The sequence below is a fragment of the Podarcis liolepis genome (genome assembly GCF_965112155.1).
Source record: "Podarcis liolepis genome assembly, chromosome: 17".
In the NCBI taxonomy this organism is placed as follows: domain Eukaryota; kingdom Metazoa; phylum Chordata; class Lepidosauria; order Squamata; family Lacertidae; genus Podarcis; species Podarcis liolepis.
Genome location: NC_139571.1, coordinates 38,294,389 through 38,316,061, shown reverse-complemented (window position 1 = coordinate 38,316,061; position 21,673 = coordinate 38,294,389). Strand labels below are relative to the sequence as shown.

Genomic DNA, 21,673 nt, shown 5'->3' with positions numbered 1-21,673 from the left:
CTTCTTTAGAATCAAATATTGGACACCCTATTTCCAGCATCAGCAGAATGGATTGTACTCTGTGCCATTTATCAACAGCTCCTGAAAAGCAGTTCTAAATGTTTGTTTTGTAAATATTGTTTTAATTAATTAATTGAACTTATTTGTTGCTTTTTTAACAAAAGTAACTCAAAGTGACTTACAACTCTAAACACTTTTGAGAATATAACCAGTTTCCTTTTATTTTCTTTGTAATTCCTGGGATCCACTCACCAAGGAATAAATCCTTTAAAAAATGTATGTTAATCAAATAATGATTTCAGAAACTTTTTATAATTATATTTTGGGTTTCAGGGTGAGGTTATCAACATGTGTAAAACAAGTTAACCATAATGGAGGGATGTTTCTTAAAAGCATTTAAGTCCGTTTTAAACTTACTTTCCCTTATCAGAGTCTGGTAGCATGAGAATGGATTGTCTGATCTACCAAGAGGTGCTTCCCTTACTGCCTGTGATGTAAACTGCCCATATCTACAGTCCTTATCTAGCACTGTTCTTGCATGGACTGTCTGGCATTGCTGAAATCCCAGGTTAGCATTGCAATTTGAAAGCCCAGTGTAATCACCCATTTGATGTGATCCCTGCCCCACCTCTCCCCACCACTCTCTGCCTCCCCTCTTGAGCATCTGGTGGAGATTTTGGCTGTTGGGGACTCCCATGCTTTTAAATTACAGTCTGAATGCTACCCTCTGATGAGTATAATAGTGACAGTCAAGCAAAGAGCTGCGAAAAGGGAGAATCTATAAAAGTTTAATGAAGATGGGGGTGAAGGGAGGGGTGGCTGGCCAGAGCAGTTCATTCTGCAGGAGAGTGGGTGACGTCAGGATTTATAACTGTATTAAACGCCATGACAGTGAGCCATGATAAATCAGTTCCCCCTTCTTCCCAAATCACAGACAATAAAAGCTTTGGCAGTGAAAGTCATTCATCATCATAAAGACTGGAGACGTTCTAGTCATCAATTTCACTCACATCCCTAATACTCTGGAGAGGAGTGCAGGAGTTTGAGGGGGGTGGGGTTGGGGAAGGGAAAAACAACACGAAGAAAGATTGAACAGGAATAATTATAAAGGTCAAAAGAAAGAATCCCTCCAGGAAACAAGTTTGTATTTTGGCAGACAGAAAGACCACAGCACTGACACTTGAAGAGTGCTATTCCTGTAAAGCCATGCTGCATCCAGTGTCAAGAGTACACACAGACAGGCAGGTAAAGAGATAGGGGAACACCAAACCTCATCTTTGAGCATGTATGTGACCCATAAATAAGGACTGCCTTCTCCCATAGGAACCAGCTTGGCAATGGAAATCTCTTGCAAAGGTGTTGTCTCTGTGTACTGTGTCTTAAGGTCCAACTCTGCTTACCCCACTACAGAGGTAAAGGTAAAGGTACCCCTGCCCGTACGGGCCAGTCTTGACAGACTCTAGGGTTGTGCGCTCATCTCACTCTATAGGCCGGGAGCCAGCGCTGTCCGCAGACACTTCCGGGTCACGTGGCCAGCGTGACAAGCTGCATCTGGCCGGCCAGCGCAGCACACGGAACGCCGTTTACCTTCCCACTGGGGTGCTTTCGAACTGCTAGGTTGGCAGGCGCTGGGACCGAACGACGGGAGCGCACCCCGCCGCGGGGATTCGAACCGCCAACCATACGATCGGCAAGTCCTAGGCGCTGAGGTTTTACCCACAGCGCCACCCGCGTTCCCCCCCCCCCCACTACAGAGCTGCTCCATAAAAGACAGTATAGCCCTTCCCGACCAGGCTGTCTCCACACCAGGCTCCTGGTCATGTAGCATAGCAGCCAGGCCATTCTCCCCATGGCAAGGTCCTTGCATACTTTCCCTAAAAACAGGGATGGAGAGCATGGGGGCCACCATGGCCAATGGGCAAGGATGATGGGAGTTGTAATCCAGAAACATAGGAAACTGCTTTATCATGAGTCAGACTATTGGTCCATCTAGCTCTGTATTGCCTACACTGACTGGCAATGGCTCTCCATGGTTTCAAGGAGGAACATGTCCCAGTTGTATCTGGAGGTATCAGAGGTTGGATCTGAGATCTTCCTTTACCAGTGAGCTGTGGCTTTTTATTCTTTGTGCTTTGCACATCACCACAGGCAGTTTGAAACTGGAAAAGTAAAGTAGGGCTGAACTGACAAGCCTTTTTTAATCTCTGAATCTTATTTGGCAGGGGCTAATTTGGCCACTGCAACTCCAAGGCACTCAGAACACTTCAGAGGGGCAAGGCAAAACCAACAAGTCCCTGCCCATATAACTAGGGATCAACACATTTTGTCCAACTTTTGTGGACAACCAATAATTTGTTGTTCCCTCCCGCAAGGAATGGTGCCGGGTTCCAGACCTTGCACTCCACCTTCAAAACTGTGTGAGCTAAAAAATAATCTCTTACTTCCTTCTCTGGCCCCAAACTTGGAGCTAGGGAGGGAGCTGGAGACTGTTCCTAGCTCTCCTCTTGGAAGTGTAGAAAGGGCATAGCTGTCAACCTTCCCTTTTTTTGTGGGAAATTCCCTTATTCCAGTGCCATTTCCCACTGCTTCCTGCTGCTATCCCGGATAGTTAGATATCCCGTAGACTGTCCCCGGGACAGGTGAGGCTGCTGATCCCTTATTTTCAAATCTGAAAGTTGACAGCTATGAGAAAGGGATGAATATCATCCCCACAGTTGCGCTACACTTTGAAGGGCCTTGGAAACCTGGCAGTAAGAATTATGTAGTAAGGATATGGTGTGTTGCCCCCGAGGCCAAAAGTTGGTGTGCAGGGTGGGAGGCAGCCAACAAAAACAGCAAAACAGGAGGCAGTTTCAGAGTTGCCAACTTGAATAAAGTATGGGGGGCAAGTAATCAATCATATGATGTGGTGCATGCACACTATTTGAATGGCAACTCCCATCAACTCTAGAGGGGCCTAGCCCCCTCAAATATTTTATTGGGGGAGTGAAGACCCCTCGGCCCCAAGGAGTTGGCTCCTATGGGCAGTTTTATTAGGAATAAGAGTTTCAATATCTTTTGAAGACACTAGCTAACCCAGTGTAAACCCTGTGCTGTTACTTACGCCCCGAGTCTTATGCCTTAGGTCACTTTTCTCACAATTCCCTGCCAGGTATCCTAACATTATATCAGATTCACAGGATAGGCACACAAATAAAAAGTCAAATATTATCCTCCATTGATCATATTATGGCCTGAACTCTGAAATATTCATTTCTGCTACTTAGTAAGTGGTCTGAAGTCAAGATGGTTACTTATGCATGGAACTGTCAGTCCTCAGGAAGCTATAAATAGTACAGAGCATCATGACCTCCTCTGCAAAACTGGTTATTGTTAGCACACTGGCCTTATTTCTTGATTTCTCATCATACATATTTAAACCTTACATTCCTTCCTTAAAGTCTCATGATATATGAAATATTTTTAAAGTCTCCAAGATGGGGACCCTAAGCAACAGTTCTGCCTGCCAAGGAACTATAGCTGCCTCATCCAAAGGTGGCTCCAGTTTCTGTGGAAGACGTTTGTTTAATGTTGCATCTTCTAGCTCCATCCAACTAGATTTCTTCATTTAAAAATCATTAAAAGGTAGAATGTCAGTGTGCTGGTTTATGATACGATCCTTCCAATATAAGTGTTGAACTTTAATTATAAGATAGGTCAGTATTTAGTGGCTCAATTTTGAACCAGTCCCAGTGTGTTACTTAGGACTTAGTCAGAGGTGCCCTTTCATTTAGTGTGCCCCAGAAAGTAATTAGTTCTGTTGTCAATAAATTGCCTTTCTTAACAGATTAAAGTCATAGCAGAACATAGTTATTATTTGGGCAATTGAATTTGCCCATTATTACTTTCCAGGGTAGTTTTTATTTTATTTTATTTTTAAAAACCCTCTCTCATTGCTGTCATCATAGGAGATTTTTATTGTTCTCTTGATCTCTAGACTAGCAGTTAAATATTGTTCTAATGACTCAGCGTCTGTATGCCTAAGTTTTTTTAAAAATGTACAGACCATTCTGTCCAGAAATTTTATTTCAAGGAAACAATGGAATCTTTAACCTTTTGTGCTGTACTACTCTTTTATTTCAGAAACTATCATTCAGCACTAATTTCTTCATTAGCTAGACCATTTCTCTCTATATTATCTTTATTTCCACCCCAGGGAACAAGACAGATTTACCTTGAGTCACACAGGGCCAAGGTTGCCAAAGGCTCTGCGGCCTACTATCCTCTGCTCAGCTCAGCTCATATTGCTTCATCCTATGGCCACCCTGAATGTCCCCTGGCCCATCTGCCCTTGACAGGAGATTTCCTTGATGGAAGTAAAACACTAATTGCAGATTCGGGGGGGGGGGTGGGGGGGACCCAGGATAATTCTGCCTGATTGACCACCTCATCGTAACTCCGTGTTTAACCATTAATTACCCAGGTAGTTAAAGGCTCAGAAGATGTTATCTGCTACCATACTACTCCATTCGTCATGGCCAGAGGAATTGTTAACCACTTATTTGCATAAGTTACTAGAGTGAACCTGACATGGAGCTCATGCAGATTGCTAGGAACACCTTACTCAACATGGAAATGGGGTCATTTCCTGTCTGCAAGACTACATAAACATTAAGTTCTCCCTCCTGGAAAGTTGACTATGTCATACCCTCCAACATTTTTCTGATGAAAATAGGGACATCCTATTTCAGTAGTAGTAGTAGTAGTATTTTTAAACCCCTTCAGATATCTTCTAAAGGTTGTATAGTTACTTATCTCCTTGGTTCAGAGGTTGCCTAACTCAATATCCTCCAACATTTCTCTGATGAAAATAGGGTCATCCTAAGGAAAAGCGGGACGTTCTGGGATCAAATCAGAAACCGAGATGTCTTCTGTAAATTTGGAGCTGTCCCTAGAAAATAGGGACACTTGGAAGGTCTGCTATGTGTGACTTTGTTTATCAACCCCAGTATCAGCTTTTGTCCACAAATTACAAATCTGAGCCAAGATCGGAGATGGCAATTTGGGGAAGTGTGGGGAGCGGGTGAGAGCAAGACAAATCCTTTCTAGTGTGTTCTCCAATAAATATCAAGCCATCCATATGTTGCAGTACTGCAGTGGCAGGAAAGACAGACAAAAGCACAGATCTAATTCTGTGTTGACAGTTCACAATTTATGATCCACCAAACTGAATGCAGCTATGTATTGTGTCCTCCCAAGTGCTTGACTAACCCATGTTTTTGCAATCCCAGGAGCAGGGAACAAAACCAGAAGGTGGGCTGCCATACACAGTTTGCTGGTGGGCTGCATTCAACTAAAACCATTCTGTTTCTGCCCAGGAGTTCCATGAACCTGCTCTGTCTCTGTTGTTTTTGGAATCTATGCTGCAGTTTTACCACGAATGGTATGAATAAGGCAGCAAAGGTCCCACACTGGAAACCTAGTTCTTGTCTAATGGAGAGACAAGAACACTTAAATATGACACTTCTGGTTTTTGAAACTGGCTGCTGTTTGAAGAGAGTTTATGTGCCTCTTTGCCAAGTCCTTAACATGACAGGCCCCATTTGGAGTGACAAATAGATTATTGGAAAATGCATCTGCACTTTTATCTATTAAGTACAGTGAGAGGGAGCTGTAAATCTGGTATTGTGCTGCTTCTTGGAGAAGGCATCTACTAACACCCAACTGTATACGATAGTGCAGATCAACACTCTACAGTATTACAACAAGATTATATTTCAGTATCATTCAAATGCCCCAACAGAAATAGCTGTTTTGTTTGTTTATCTGCTATTATCAGCCCAAGCCTTTCTACAATTTTAGTATTGGCATTCCAAGAAGGTTTCAGCACCTTGATTTTTCAGAACAAAACTTGGTATATGCTTTCACTGCCAGGGGCTATGGCCTCTGTGTATACCCAAGTCCAATCCTGAAGTGTGTGTTCTCCAGTCCAGGATTCCTGAGCTCAGTGTCTGGTGCTAAGGGCTTCCCCCACCCCCCTTTTTATCCGTTTTAAAAAAGTTATGTAATTACCAGGCATCTAAGGGCTAAACTAGATGTGACATTAATTGTGTGATTGCAATTAATGGGACTATTTAAAAAAAAAAAATGAAATAACAGGGAGGGGCCAAGATTTATATTTTGATGCAGGGGGAAGGGTGTCTAACCCTTTCCCTTCCGTGCAAAGATCCTAATGACCCAGGAGGAAAGCTTCTATTTTCACCATTGCAGCTTGCTTTTTAGGGCAATAATAATTTGGGACAGAGCAAATTTCATAGGGATGTCAGTGCTGGGGGAAATAATTAACCTCCTCCTTGCACACTGTGAATTTGATTGTGGTTCACCACCCGCATCCACAACTATGGCTTCAGTTTAATTTATTAATATTATCGCCTGGCTGTAAGTGCTGAAGGCCGCTCCCTGCAAGGCCCTTTCCACCTGGCCTAGGGGGTGGGGCCCAGACTCACCCAGCTCTACTAAAGAGGCGCCTGGTGAGTCCGGAGGGACACCGCTATGCCTGACAACAAACCCTAACTATTGGATTCTTTTGCCCCATCTTTTTGTGCCTGCCAAACAGCCGTATCATGTTTATGATCATATTTTATTCTCTTATTAATTATGCTGTTTTAAATGTGTTTTTTATATTTGACTTTACTTAGCAATTTTCCTTTTTTGAAATGTTTAAGTTTTTTGTTAACTTTGTTTGTGATAAATATGTATTCTGTAGTTGACTTCCTTTGTAATGTTTTATTTTGAAATTTCTAAGATAATATTTTAGTTTTCTGTTAATTATGTTGCTTTGACTGTATACTCTATATTTGACTTTCTTCAGAAATGTTTGATTCTGGATTGTTTTGTTGATGTTTTAATATGCTGTAAACCACTTTGAGATTTTTCTTTAAAATATAAAGCGGTATAGAAATGAAATGAATAATAATAATACCGTAATTACATAGACACATCCTTTGATATCACACATTTAACATCACATCTAGTTTGGCAACCAAACTAAGAATGTGAGGCGAGCCCTGCTGGATCAGACCAAAGACCCACCTGGTCCAGCGTCCTGTTCTCACAGTGGTAAACCAATGTAAGAACAAATCTCCCCACTTTTGATTCTGAGCAACGGCATACTGCCTCCGACTTGGGGGGGGGGGAGAGAAGGTGGCTGTAACAGAGCAACTTTCCCCCAAAAAAACAGTGTGGTTGTAAAAGGTTTCTCTACAATATAGATTGTAATAAACCTGGGCTATCTTTTAGGCTGCTACCTTTCTTTAAAATAAAAAGGTTTGCTTCATTATTCCTCAAGATTTTATCACCATATGTTTTATAATTAAAATTAGCATAAACCAGATAGCAAGTTATGGAAATATCCCATTGCATCAATCACTGTCCACCAGAAGAAGAAGAAGAGGAGTTTGGATTTGATATCCCGCTTTATCACTACCTGAAGGAGTCTTAAAGCGGCTAACGTTCTCCTTTCCCTTCCTCCCCCACAACAAACACTCTGTGAGGTGAGGGGGGCTGAGAGACTTCAAAGAAGTGTGACTAGCCCAAGGTCACACAGCAGCTGCATGTGGAGGAGCAGGGAATCGAACCCGGTTCACCAGATTACCAGCCTACCGCTCTTAACCACTACACCACACTGGCTCCACAACTCAATGGTCTTTAAAAAAAGAATGCATGCCAGTCCATCAGCTTGGCTGGCATCCACCATCCCAAAAGTGCACATAAAGCTGCTCAGGTACCCTAATGAGAGCTTGCATTGGCTCCTTGCAAAGGCAAGAGAGGCTCTTATAAAGCGTGCCTATCACAGAAGTCAGACAGACGGAGAGAATCAAGCCTGCACCAATTCTGAAGTGCCTCCCCAGTAAATCAGCACAGCTGCCCAGGGCTTATGATGGTTCCCTCACTCTCCATTATTTACACAAAACTTCTTGGTTCCATTGGTAGTAGAGAACTACATGTGATTAGTTCTTTGAATCTTTTTAGCTATGGCAATTGGTGCTATAAAATACAGCCACTGAAGCTGCAATTTAAAAGTGAGATCAGTGTGGTCTCCACAGCTGAACCTCTATGCTAAATAAACAGTCCCATCGTACACTTATCTGAAGCAAGCCCCCAGTGCTCCCTCTCAGATGCTCCCAAACTCCATTCTTGGCTCTTTCAACCCAATATACTTTGAAGACTATGGTCATAGAGACAGTTGTTTGGTGGTCATTGCTGTTGTGGTGAGAGTAAATGGAAACAGAAGGAATTTAATATTTTAAACGTTGAAAACAAAAAAGATTTGATGTAAAAGAAAACACCAATAAACTTGATTATTTCTCATTCCCTCTTTTGTTTTTCTTCTACCCTCTCCTCCACCTTTCACTTTCACACCACACTTTCAATTTGACACAAAAGGAATTTAGCTATTTTGGATCATCATCCAAAAATAGGTCATAAAAGGCAGGTCAAATAAGGTGGTCTAACTAAATGATAAATGGCCCTTTCGTTGCTTCTTTGGCATCAATCCCAGAGGGGTTGAAGGGAGCAGAGCACTATCTGTTAGTTAAACTTTTTTCTTCTCCTTTCATCATGACTAGAATGAAGAAGAGATAAAGTGTGGGGGGGGGGGAGAACAGCTGTGATGATATGGAATGAACCTGTTTGTGAAAGCCATGAAAGAAATAAAAAAGCATTTACTCTAGGCAAGTGGTATAAATTGTTTTACCAACACATACAAGCCTATTCTGTGAAAGTCACGTTTTGCTTTGATGTAGTCTACCACACGGCAGGACTTTCTTTCTTTCTTTCTTTCTTTCTTTCTTTCTTTCTTTCTTTGTCTTATTCATCAAAATATTTATACACCGCTGTATCATGAAAAAGTGCTACTCTCTGGACACAACCTTGAAGATACAAGCAGAAACACTGTAATAGAGCGCCTCCAATGCCCAACTCACTAAGTCGTTCTAGGAGGATACCATGGTCAATGGTCTCAAAAGCTGCTGAGAGATCAAGCAGAAATAAGAGGATCACACTGCCCTTGTCCCTCCCACAATAAACGTCATCCATTAGGGCGACCAAGGCTGATTCAGTTCCAAAGCCAGGTCTGGACCAAGATTGTAGTCTCTTCTGGGAATACCTGCAGTTGCTCCACAACCACCCTCTTCACTACCTCTGCAAAGAAAGGGGTGCTGGTGACCAGTCTCTAGTTGTTACACTCCATTGTGTCTAGGGTGGGCTTTTTGAGGAGTGGATGCACTACTGCCTCTTTAAGGGCAATGGGCGCCACTCCATTATGCAAGGATGCATTTACCACACCCTTGGCCCATTCAGTCGTTCCCCCCACCCAACTAGCTTTAATAAGCCAGGGTGAACAAGAATCTATGGAGCAGGTGGTCAAGTACATCACTGTAAATATCCTGTCCACATCCTCAGGCCACATCAACTGGAAATGATCTCAGAACACCGGGCTCAATGTTAAATCAGACACGTCAGGTGATATTGTCACAATAGTAGCATCTAAATCACTGTGGAGCCAAGCAACTTTATCCTTGAAGTGTTTAGCCATCCACTTACAGCCAGTTACTGTGTGCTCCAGAGGTTTGCACACACACATCTCACCTGGTCAGGAGTAATAGAAAAGAACCCTATGGGACCCCAAAGCATAACTGCCATGGATTCCCCAGCACCATCTTCTAAAACTGGTGCTCAAGATAGGAGTGAAAGCACTGCAAAACTGTACCTCCAACATTCAGCTTGGATCACCTACACAGAAGGACACCATTGTCAATAGTACCGAAAGCCACCAAGAGGTCCAAGAGAATGAACAGAGCTGTACTCTCCCCAATCAGCAAAGGTCATTCCACTGGCCAATGAGGCCAGTTTCTATTCCAGAACCAGGCCTGAAACCCAAGTGAAATGGATCTCAATCAGTTTCATGCAAGAGTGCCTGGAGTTGGCCCGCAACCTCTCACATAAGCACCTTGGGGGTTTAAAGCATATCATGCTATATGTTTTCCATGTAAGCGATTATCAAATTGGAAGAAAAGGATAAGGTGGTCTTGTCATAGTATTTGTAAGCTATCTTGAACAGGTGGGGAGGGTGGGTAGATGTACTTTAAAAAGTCAGATGACACAATCTCCCCCAAGCACTGCCAACCAATGAATTAGACAGTTTGGCGTTTTAAGAGAGGAGAGTGATAGCATGTTACTTCTTCAACTGTACATAAGCACACAGAAAGTTTTGCCTTATAATATTAGAAATCAGAGATAGAAATGGAGAGAGATAATTGGATTTCATCAGCATACTGATGACAGCGAACTCCAAAATGACCTCTCACAGCAGCTTCACATAGATAATAAACAGCATATGGGGTAAGATCAAACTTTTGTGGCACCTTGCAGGACAGCTCCTACAGGGTGGAACAATTCTAGCATACTTTTCTGCATCCTTGACAGGTAGGAATGGAAGCATTGCAACATGCCATCTCCAACGCTGCCAAGCTGCATAGAAGGACGCTATAGTTCATGATATCAAAGAAGAATCAGCATTGCAAGGTCGTTCTCTCTCTTTGCCAGCTCCCACTCTTATTGCTAGTGAACATAATCCACCAATATGACCAAGGCAGTAACATTATAATATGAAGCCAGAAACCAGATTCAGATGTACTTTCATAAATAGTTTAAACACGGGTACCTCTCCAGCATATTTTATAATAAAATGGATTCATGTAACTTCTCTTTCATTCCCCTGCCTTCCTTAACCATTCTTTTTAAATGTTTGTTATTTCACAGCCTTTGCTGGTTGTCTGAGTAGCTTCCTGCTTGATAAACTCCAGCAGTTCTAGATTTGCTTTACTCTGTAGCTTGCAGGCATTTATTTTATTTTACTTTTTATTTTTTTGCATCTGAACATGACTTCTGCTTCACTAGTTACAAGGATACACATGAATTGTTTACATTTGCCTCTTAGATATCATATTACTAAGCATACTACAAAATATATTATGGTTATTCTGATAAATCTTATTTGTAAGGTAAAGGTAAAGGACTCCTGGCAGTTAAGTCCAGTCGTGAACAACTCTGGGGTTGCAGCACTCATCTCGCTTTACTGGCCAAGGGACCCAACGTTTGTCCGCAAACAGTTTTTCCGGGTCATATGGCCAGCATGACTAAGCCGCTTCTGGCAAAACCAGAGCAGCGCACGGAAATGCCCGAGCAACGGGAGCTCACTCCATCGTGGAGATTTAAACCTCTGACCTTCCCATCAGCAAGCCCTAGGCTCAGTGGTTTAGACCACAGCGCCACCTGCATCCCATTACTCATGTAGACTTGCATATAGAAAGTAGTATAAATTTCACCTATGATACAATGTTATGTCAGTATCTGGTCACCAGAGGTGGATGGCATTCACCTAGAAGTCCTTAGAGATCCTGTCTGCTCAGAATTCAGTGGAGTGTACTATAATATGAAATTATTTATCTTTTTACCCAAATAGCATACTTTCTCACTAAAACCAGCCTCCTTCAAATATTTTTAATTGAAGATTATTAAAATCAACACCAATTTCCAAAAAAGGGGGAGGGGGTTCAGAAAATTAATAACAAAACAACTACCCCCGGTTATGTTGCTTTGTAGTATTCCCACGCATTATCTCAGAATGCCTTACAAAAGCCCCTGTGAAGCAGAATTCATACACAGAGCACGTGTTGCTATATGAGAGGGCGAACGCATTTCAGCCAGGGGCAGTGCCCTCACTGTACTTCAGTTTAAACTGAAGTTGTGAATGAAATATTGTAGGTGACTGGGTCCTCCTCATAAAGCCCATAGAAGGTAATACAACATGACTGACATCCAGCCATTCCCCCCCCCCTCTGTGGTTTAATATGACATTTTTCAAGGGGACTTTGCTCCCAACTTTATGCCAGCTCCTCTTTCTCTGTGCATTTAGGCATGTGTGTTGCAGTGGGTGCCAGGGTCATGGCTTCTAGGTGCTCCTTTTGGCCCTTCTATTTCTCGGGAAGGGACTGGGCTCCCCCGATGTCCCAAAAGCACAGACCTTTGGGAAGGAGGCAGGAGGGCTCCAGCATCCTGTCAGAAGCCTGGCACCTCCTTCCCAAAGCCCAGGAAGCTTCCGCCTGGCTTAGGGAGGGAGGTGTGGTGCTCCAACGGGGTCCTGGAGCCCTCTTTCCACCTTCCCAAAGCCTGGCTCCAGCCCCTCCTGATGACACATGTGCAATGTCACATACACCCCAATCACCCACACAAGCTGGCCCCTATGGTGGGTCAAAGCCTATCATAGTGAGTAGGAATGCTTTCTATTATGGCCAGGGTGTGGGGCTGCAGGCAACCATAGCACAATCTAGACCTATTGTGTAATCACTGTTCTGACACTTGTGACCCGCCACCCCAGATCAGCTGGGGGGTCTGGTCTAGAGCAGGCTGGCTGAAGTTCAGCAGGCAGATGCCTCTATTCTGTTGGCCCAGCAAGGACTTCTGGAAATTGCATCAGGCCCAGCCAATCCAGAGGCTTTATACTTTATACTTTATACTGAATTGCAACTCATTACCAAACTTAAAACCATGGAGAGACCTGGTCTGAACAAAGACATTGGATTCTTATCTCATTATACATGACTAAGCCATTTTTCACCTTCTCACCCCTTGCCTTTTCCTGTAAGACCTATTGCAGTCGTTAAGAGTCGTCAACAGGCTCATCTCAGCTATCTGCCAATCACCCATTCCCACCACCCTTCTGAGTAATACCCCTCCCCACCTTCTCACTATATAGAAGGATCTGGCAACTTCTGTTTCAGTGTATCTGAAGAAGTGTGCATGCACACGAAAGCTCATACCAATAACTAACTTAGTTGGTCTTTAAGGTGCTACTGGAAGGAATCACTGCTTTATGTATTTCATTGGAAGCCATGTCTGAGTATTGCTTGCATTTCAGGAGTGGCTTTGGTGGAAGGAATTTTTTTATTTTGACTATGGCAGACCAACACGGCTACCTATCTGTAACTTTATACTTCTTGTCAATCACAGGGATCACAGGGGTCAGTGTTGCACATGGCAACACTCCTCTGCTTTGCTTAAAGAAGATGCTGGTACCAAGACTGAGTCCCAGTTCAACCCCATGTGAGGTTCCCTGGCACTATGAATACAAAGTGAGCAGTAACTTCACTGCTGCAGCTGAAGAATCATAAGATTGTGATCCTCTCTTCATTTCTCTATATCTCTCTGAGGGTGCAGACACAGAGGACAACAAGAGAGCCAGGACCTTTTCATGGGCACTTGAAAGGTTGGGGGCAAATCAATAAAATGCAATGTTGGCAAAGATAAGTTATTTCACTCTGTTTTTAAAAGGTGTATGTGTGCATGTGTCTGTGTGCGTGCAAACACACTCATTTATTATTAATGAAGATGTAATATGGAAACAAGGGACGTGGGTGGCACTGTGGGTTAAACCACAGAGCCTAGGACTTGCTGATCTGAAGGTCAGCGGTTCGAATCCCTGCGACGGGGTGAGCTCCCGTTGCTCAGTCCCTGCTCCTGCCAACCTAGCAGTTCGAAAGCACGTCAAAGTGCAAGTAGATAAATAGGTACCACTCCGGCGGGAAGGTAAACGGCGTTTCCGTGTGCTGCTCTGGTTCGCTAGAAGTGGCTTAGTCATGCTGGCCACATGACCTGGAAGCTGTACGCCGGCTCCCTCGGCCAGTAAAGTGAGATGAGCACCGCAACCCCAGAGTCAGCCACGACTGGACCTAATGGTCAGGGGTCCCTTTACCTTTTTAATATGGAAACACAGGAGCCCCCTTCAAGTGACATCACTTGATAAGGGAGCATGAGTAGAACAGGGCTGAAGGGGTGATGCCCATTTATCCTCCCCCCCACCTGCGCGTGCACACACACACACACACACACAAGTTTCTGATAAACTTCTTCAATGGGGAGCACTGTGTATCAAGGCTCCCTCCCCACCACAGAGGTTAGTTGTAAATGGGTCAGTCTCTCAGCTCCAGCCCTGCTCTGTCTACGTTCCCTCTTTGCACAGTAATGCCTAAAAGAATACCAAGTTTGTTCCCCTGAAAGGTTCACAGCTTCTGGATTCACTTCTAGATATTTGCCCTGCAAGTATCTTCTCTAGAAAACAGACTTTTCTCATTTTATGGCTGAGATCCCAAGAGGCTCATGTGCTCATTCAACCATTTTCCACGTATGCATCATTAATCTCCCGAATTTTCCTTCACTGCTTTATGTATTTCATTGGAAGCCATGTCTGAGTATTGCTTGCATTTCAGGAGTGGCGTTGGTGGAAGTTGCATGTATTTATGATAACCTGCATGTATTCAAACATATGATTCCCCTACCTACACTCTGAAGTGATGCAGTGCAGGAAAAAACATGAGACTATACTGACTAGATCATTGTGTGGATTGGCTCAGCCACTCATCCAAGAAAGCTACTGAACGTAACACAGCAAGTTATAGCGATAGCATGTTGGGGAAAGAGAGATTTTTCAAATCTTCAAATGCCCTTGAAGAACTAAGTGACCTGGTTTGTCAGTCTGAACAGTCTCTAAAGGCATACCCACAAAGCAGTTATGCCATTTGGAATTGTGTGTTGTACAGTTCACATCTGATCCCGCTGAAGTGAAATATTCTCATATAGTTCCTTTTTGCTAGGTCGCTTAGCACTCTCATCCACTCATTTCTGGGCACTGCTAATGCAAAGTGACTCTCCAACCAGCTGCAGTCAGAGTTGCCTGTGGATTTGTCAATCTGCCCTCTGTGCCTTATTGGAGAGGCGAGCAAAGGTGTCAATTTCAGTGCCACTTTGTCCTCTCAAAGTGATAGCGACCAAGCTGAAGTCAGCACAGCAGAGCAGAGAAAATGCATCTGCAGGTAATTAGTAACAATCAGGGGCTGCTCAGGAAATGCTGACTACAGCAGTAATGAGCTGGGCACATGTCATTGGCTTGCAAATGGAGAGCACGCTTATGAACCGTGGCAGCAGGCAGTAAGAGCGAGGTTTTTTTTAACTTAATATTTAATGTGGCATAAAAACGATGGAGAGAAATCAACTAGTTCTCTAATCAGATGTTCAGCCAGTGGTCCATAACCACAAGCAAGTTGGTGGATGAAGCAGTATAGAAAAGTGTCATCAAAATTTCCTTTTACCATAATTTAGGCCCATTTTTATGGACATGCTGATGTGAATGCCAATGTCTAAACAGTACTCCCACCCCCACCCCCCCATTCAAATGATATTACTACAGATCAGATCTGCAAATCTGCTAGGAAATGCAAACCTCAGACTGACACCACAGCTGCACGGAGGATCTTTTACATTATTATTTCTCAATGCTGCTTTCCTACTTCAGCCAAAGGCTTGAAAACAAGAACAATGAAACACTGTGGCCATAATTCTCTTATCTGCATGGTTCTCAGCCTATTTTGCATTGATTAAACTATTTTATGAGTTGGCTTAAGAACTCAGGACTCACAATACAAACTAGACGTAGGTCAGTTTGTGAATGGAAGCCAAGCTCTGTCCCTAGACATTCTCATAAAAACTGCTGAAGCTTGAACTGCAGATCTCAGCCCTATCAAAAGAACCAGATTAGTTTTCTTGGCCACAATAAAACCCATTTCTCAAACTCTCTTCATTCCAGAATATGGGGGCTTTTAAGCATTTTGCACATTAATATCCTGCTGGGTGTTGAATCGTGGAACACTAAGGAATTCAGCGGTTTTATTTTCATGAAACAGAACTACTTCCTCTATTCAGTCAATGACTTCTGGTGCCATTTACAATTCTTTCTTTTTTTAAGCACAACACTACTTTTGGGTCTCCCACACAAAATGAAGATGTTATAACATATAGGTTTGTGATTTTTGAAAGATACAGTATTCTTGCTAGCCTTGCTAACTCCAAATAGCCCAATATAGGAAATTTCAGATTTTCACAAAGTTCGGTTCTGTTATACATCTTACTTGTGCTCTATGCTATTTTCTTTTCTTTACTCTTTTTTTTTTACTAGAATCTCCATAGTCAAACAATATGTTTTAAATTTACAAATAAGGGTGCAAACTCAAGCTCTCTTAAAAGTTAAGGCATAACTAAAGGTATACTAAGTGACCCTGAGGATCTTGTCATTTAACAACTCTGAAAATGCCTTGCACATTCAGACTAAGGCTTCTGTGCATACTACAAAGCATATTCGAAGCACATCCCCCCCCCAATAATTCTGGGCATTGTAGTTTACCCCTCACAGAGTTACAATTCCCAGCAACCCTTAACAAACAGTAGTGCCAATAATTCATTGCAAGAAAGATACCTACCACCAGGCACTAGAGTTCACAGAAAATGAGAGATAGAAAGAAAAAAAGGAGATAGGTAGGACTTTCCTGTCTGGCAAGCTTATGGAAGGAGAAAGAGAATGGGGAAAGTAGGGGTGGGGAGCGAGATAAAGGAATAATAGAAGGGGAAAGGCAAGAATGAAGCAACCAGGACAGCGCTGAAGGGAAGAGAGCACAGCAGAGTAGAAGGTGAGGAGCAGGGGAAGAAAACGGAGTGGTTGTAATAGAGAGAAAGTGGACTGCAGCCCCCACAAACCTGGTGTCAATGTTCTTCTAACTCACCAGTTGAAGACAATTGCACTAGATGATTGTGCACAACCCATTACAGAGGATTACAACTTTTCCTCTTAATAGTGCAGTTTGGTGCACGCTTACCTGAGGATTACATCTGAGCAAACATTCATATGATTGAACTACGTGTGCTTAAAGGAAATAAAAGCAATTTAGCACTTTCTGTATATTATAATGGTGCTTGCTTGCTTGCTCGCTCGCTCACTTGCTTATTAGCTTTCCAAGCTAAACATTTTCCATCTAACTGAAGGCTTTCTATGCCACTAACTATTTATAATTTTTATTATTATTTTAAAGGATGAGTAATTTTCTTTCTTTCTTTCTTTCTTTCTTGCCAGGGTGGGGGTAGATGTCTCCTTTTCAACTGACTATTTTTTGTCACCCAGACAATTCTAATCAATTGATTTTTTTATAATGTGCATGTGCTTAAATAAATCATATGCAAATGAGCACTGACAGATTTTTATTCCCCTCTGGGAAAGGTGGCAACCCTAATTTATTTGCCCTTTTCGATGCTTCTTTTTATTTCTAGTATATTTTTAAGGTAGAGTATTATAACCAAGAGTAGCTCACTAACATAAGCAACAGCATAATATGTTGAATATTGATTTACATTCATTTAATAATAATACTAAAGTAATTATGTTTTTTCTTGATCTTAACCATAAAAGACGCTCACTGAACTGTGGCACATTGAGACAAAAACACTTTTCAGAGTAGTATTAACATTGCTGCAATGTTTATTTCCCTGTTAATAGAGAGCTTGGGGTGGCTGAATACCTTTCAGTTTAGGAGCGCAATGGGGCAAAAATAGGGTAATGATTTCTACATACGCAGAGGCTTACTAGATCTTGCCTTCCTCTACTGTTCCTGCTCCCATTTCCTCTTCCAGCTTTCTTTTCCCTCTTAATCTCCTGCCATCATTCACCTGTAGCATCCCATCTTCCAGTCTAGCTTTCCTTAAACCCCATTTCCTTTACCACTTCCTCTGCTAAAACATCTCCCTGCCCAGCCCTTCCCAGATCAAAGCAGCTTAGCCAATGATTGCCAGAGGCCCTTCTGTGCCAACTTCATTTTGACTGGCAAGCAGCTAGCCAGTTACTGCCATGCAACTGCTCCATTACAGACTGCTCCATTACAGACAGACAGCTGAGCCAATCACTGCCAGAGGTGGTCACAGACAAGGAGCGCCATCATTGTCACCACCAACAGCAGAGAATCTCTTGGTGCATTTAGGGATGGGGGGAAGAAATTCAATTCAATTCACATTTAAAGGTGAAACTATCAAATCCACACTTTCAGAATAAATAGGAAAACTAAAATATAGCCATCTTTCAAAATCCACACTTATCCGAATTTTGCACTGCAGTTCTCCAGCCAAACATTGTTTACCAAATTGTATATATTAGTAGAAACTGTGCATCAAAAATTATATAGTAGTGAAAATAACATACAAAAATTCAGTATATTCAGGGGAAATGCTTGCAAAAATGTGTTTTTTAAGGAGAAATTCACATTAAAACACTGAATTTTCATGAGGATTAAAAAAAACAAAAACAACAACCACAAATTGCTGCAGAAATGTGGAGGACTGAATTTAAAATTAGTAAAATGAGAAACTAACATAACCAAAAGGGGAAGATCTTTTCATTCCTATGTGCGTTATCATATAAGTAATGATGATAACAATTTAGTTTACAGATGTCAGTTAGTCACAGTTGGACCCACTAAAACTCAGCTCCCAACTTTGTTTTTCTAACTACATGCGAGTTGGGGGAGGGGGCCCACCCATTTGTTCTCTGGCAATGAGCCACTTCCTTTGTTTCCTTAATGGCCTATTACCTCACTAGGAAGCTAGTCTGGCTGTTCCAGGAATAGATTTTAACACTTGCTGGATCCAGAGATTTGAAGGCTCTTGGCATACACCTACCCCCCCCCCAAAAAAAAAACTCATAACAAAAATAATAACAAACAGAAAAGCCAAATACAAACAGAATTAAGGTGTCATGAGTCAGAAAGGGGCGGGGGAGAAAGAACAGCAGTGGTGTGGAGAGAGGCATAATTTATTCTGGACTTTGTATAGCATAAAGGTTTGTGATTACTTAAGACTTATTGTTTGCCTCTTCTCAATCAATCAAGTCTTTATTAACATTTCAGCTAATTAATGTGCCAATTACATTGTATCCATTTGTCTATAAAGTAAGCACTAGTCTCCAGTTCTACATAGTATCCAAATACAAACCTCTTTGACCCCAAAAGGATTTCAAGCATCGCTTTAAAAATAAACGCAATCTCATCACACTAAATGTGGATCACAAGTAAGAAAGAAAAGGTATATCTCCATGCCCAGAGCTGTTTCTAGCTCATTATCTGCCTGGGACAGGCAACCCTTAACTATCCTCCCCTCCCCACAACTCACCCCCATGGTCCTCATTGCTCAAGCACTGAAATAACCCAGCATAAAACATAGCTAATTAAATCCTCATCTTCTTCATCTATTCTGGACTTCCGGCATAAAAGCAAAGCAAATCTTTGCTGCTTGTACTGTATGTATTTAGGTGAGAGGTAGGATGAAAAGGCATTTCTCATATAAGTCTCCAAAAGCTATTCATCTATACAAACTGCAGGCCTGAAACCCTTGAACCCAGTGTGTAGTGTAATTTATTTATTTATAAAATAATTTACTGATTGATTTTGTACAACAGGTATTCAAATACTGTTATATATAAGTTTAAACATGCTATAGATGTGGGAACTAGAAATGAAACAGTTTCTAATCATCAGCATAATCCAATAAGCCAGTCATCAACATGATCATGTAATGCTCTTGAGGACAGGAAAGTCTTCAACTATTGGCAAAAGCGGAGCAGGTCATTTGATATTGTGAGTGTAAAGGAGAAGCCCTCACCCAGTGTCGGATTTATGTATAGGTTAAGTAGGCTGAAGCCTAGGGCTTCTAAATCTAGGGGGCCTCCCCAGCCTGCCCACCCCCCAGAGGGCAGTCTCCTTTCTCCCAAAATTGCAAACCCAAGACTTCATTCATGTGAGGGCAGGGCAACTCGGGCCAAGCAATTGTGAGACTCTGGACCAGCTAGTGGGGCCCAATTTGAAACTCTAGGGCCCAACTTGGGGGGGGAATGTGGGGCCCTAGTTCACAGCCAAAATCTGCAGAATCTTAGAGATATAAATCTGTGTGCTAGGTCATTTTCACAAGGTCAGCAAAGCCCTTCAAAAATCAACCCTGTTATTGAGTTCTTGGGCAAGTTTGTATAGTTCACTTCTGGATTTTTTAAAGAGCAGATTTTGATGAGCTTGAGAAAGAAGCAAAAGCCACCTTGTTAACTACAAAACAAGGAGACAAAGAGTGAGGGAACGGCAAAGAAATGACAGAAGTGCCCCTGATGCCTTAGATGCACTTTCTTCAAGAGATAAGTTTAGGATAAAATCCTTTATTCCTATATTAGATGCACTTGAAGCCAATTTAAAAAGAAGTACTGTGTACAGTGATGTTGCACAATTGTTTTTCCATTCTTGCTATTCTGATAGCATCTAAGCAAGAAATTCAGCAAGGTGTTGAACTGTTGATGGAAGCAAACCCAGAAGATATTGACCTGAAACCTATTGATGAACTTTTGCACTTTCACCTGTACATGAGAAAGCCATGGGCTTACAGCAGAGCACTCTTTGTCTCGTACAGAACTTTATCAAATTATATACAAGGAAAAAATTCAGATGACCTTTCCTAATGTGGAAGAGGTTTTGCAGCTATTTCTTAGTTTTATGGTCACTAACTGATTGGGAGAGAGGAGTTTTTCAAGACCCAAAAGAATTAAAAATGAATTAAGGGCCACGATGTCTCAAGAGAGGTTGTCCACACAGAGTATTCTGTACATTGAAAGTGACAAACTTAGACAAACAAATTTTGATGGGGTTTTCTGATGTCCTTTAGAGGAGAAATTTTGAACTGCAGAATTTTAAATACCCATCGTCATGCTTAGCTTCATTCAATTTTGTTTATAACACTCTTCCATTTTCTTCTAGTCGTGAGGGTGAGGGATTGGGAGGGGCCTCACAAGTGGCGTAGCCTAGGGCATCTCTTCATCTAAATCCAGCCCTGCCCTCACCCAAATTAACTGGGATGGTTTCGCTTCAAATTAGGCCAGAGTCAATTAAACCCACTGAAAAGAAGTGGAGTCCTTTTAGGTCTGCCTGAAAGTACATTAGATGGCATCCCACCCTCGCCAAAACCCACTTCAAGCACCAAATCAAGGGAATACAGAACAAGGCCTCTCCCATCAATCATTCAAAGAGTAGAGTTGCCAAGCTCCAAAATAAGGAGACCATAAGAAAATAGCATATGTCAGAAAATTTGTAAGGCTTTTTAGGCTATACTCCTCTTGTTCACCATCATCATTTTAATACATTCAATAGACCAGTAATAATAGTAAAAACAAACACAATGTACACAGTAACAATTGAAGTCCCAAAAAGTATCCCTCCACTGCCACTGGTAAAAATTTAGCCACTACCCATAGAATTTGATCTCCCAGAAAATATTTAATGTAACACTGAGCTGACTTTCCTAGGAGTTTGGCCAATATGTATTGATGTTGCAGTTATGGTGCCTCTCACAAACAAATATTTCACTCCTTGAAATAATAACTATATGGCAAACCTATACTGGACACGGGCTGCTTAGAACCTTACATATCATAGGTATCACAGATATCAAACATCAAAACTAAGACAGTTTCAACAAGGAATGACAAAACCTCCTACTACATCACCATAAGCTCCTCCCACTTGCCATTTCATACAGTATGTCCATTAATAACATGCTCTTGGTAGATCATCTAATTTTCCTTACCTGTCACAATAGGATATGATTGTGGACCTGGAACACTGGCTCCTATATCTGCTGAAGTAGGGCTTGTTAAATTAGCCTTCATATCATCTAATCCACCAGTTAGTGATGCCATGGCTGAGTATTCTGTTGACTGAGAGCAGAAAAAATG

The 21,673-nt window shown here is 42.1% G+C and overlaps 1 protein-coding gene across 5 annotated transcripts in view; it reads right to left on the bottom strand.

Annotated features, from left to right (window-relative positions):
• The window catches only part of PAX5 (paired box 5), a 260,888-nt gene that overhangs the window by 81,419 nt on the left and 157,796 nt on the right, over window positions 1-21,673 (bottom strand). For all 5 annotated transcript variants that reach the window (XM_083481891.1, XM_083481892.1, XM_083481888.1 and 2 more), the window contains one exon: window positions 21,526-21,655. In XM_083481891.1, coding sequence (XP_083338017.1) covers window positions 21,526-21,655 — 130 coding nt within the window. The remainder of the gene's footprint in view (window positions 1-21,525; window positions 21,656-21,673) is intronic.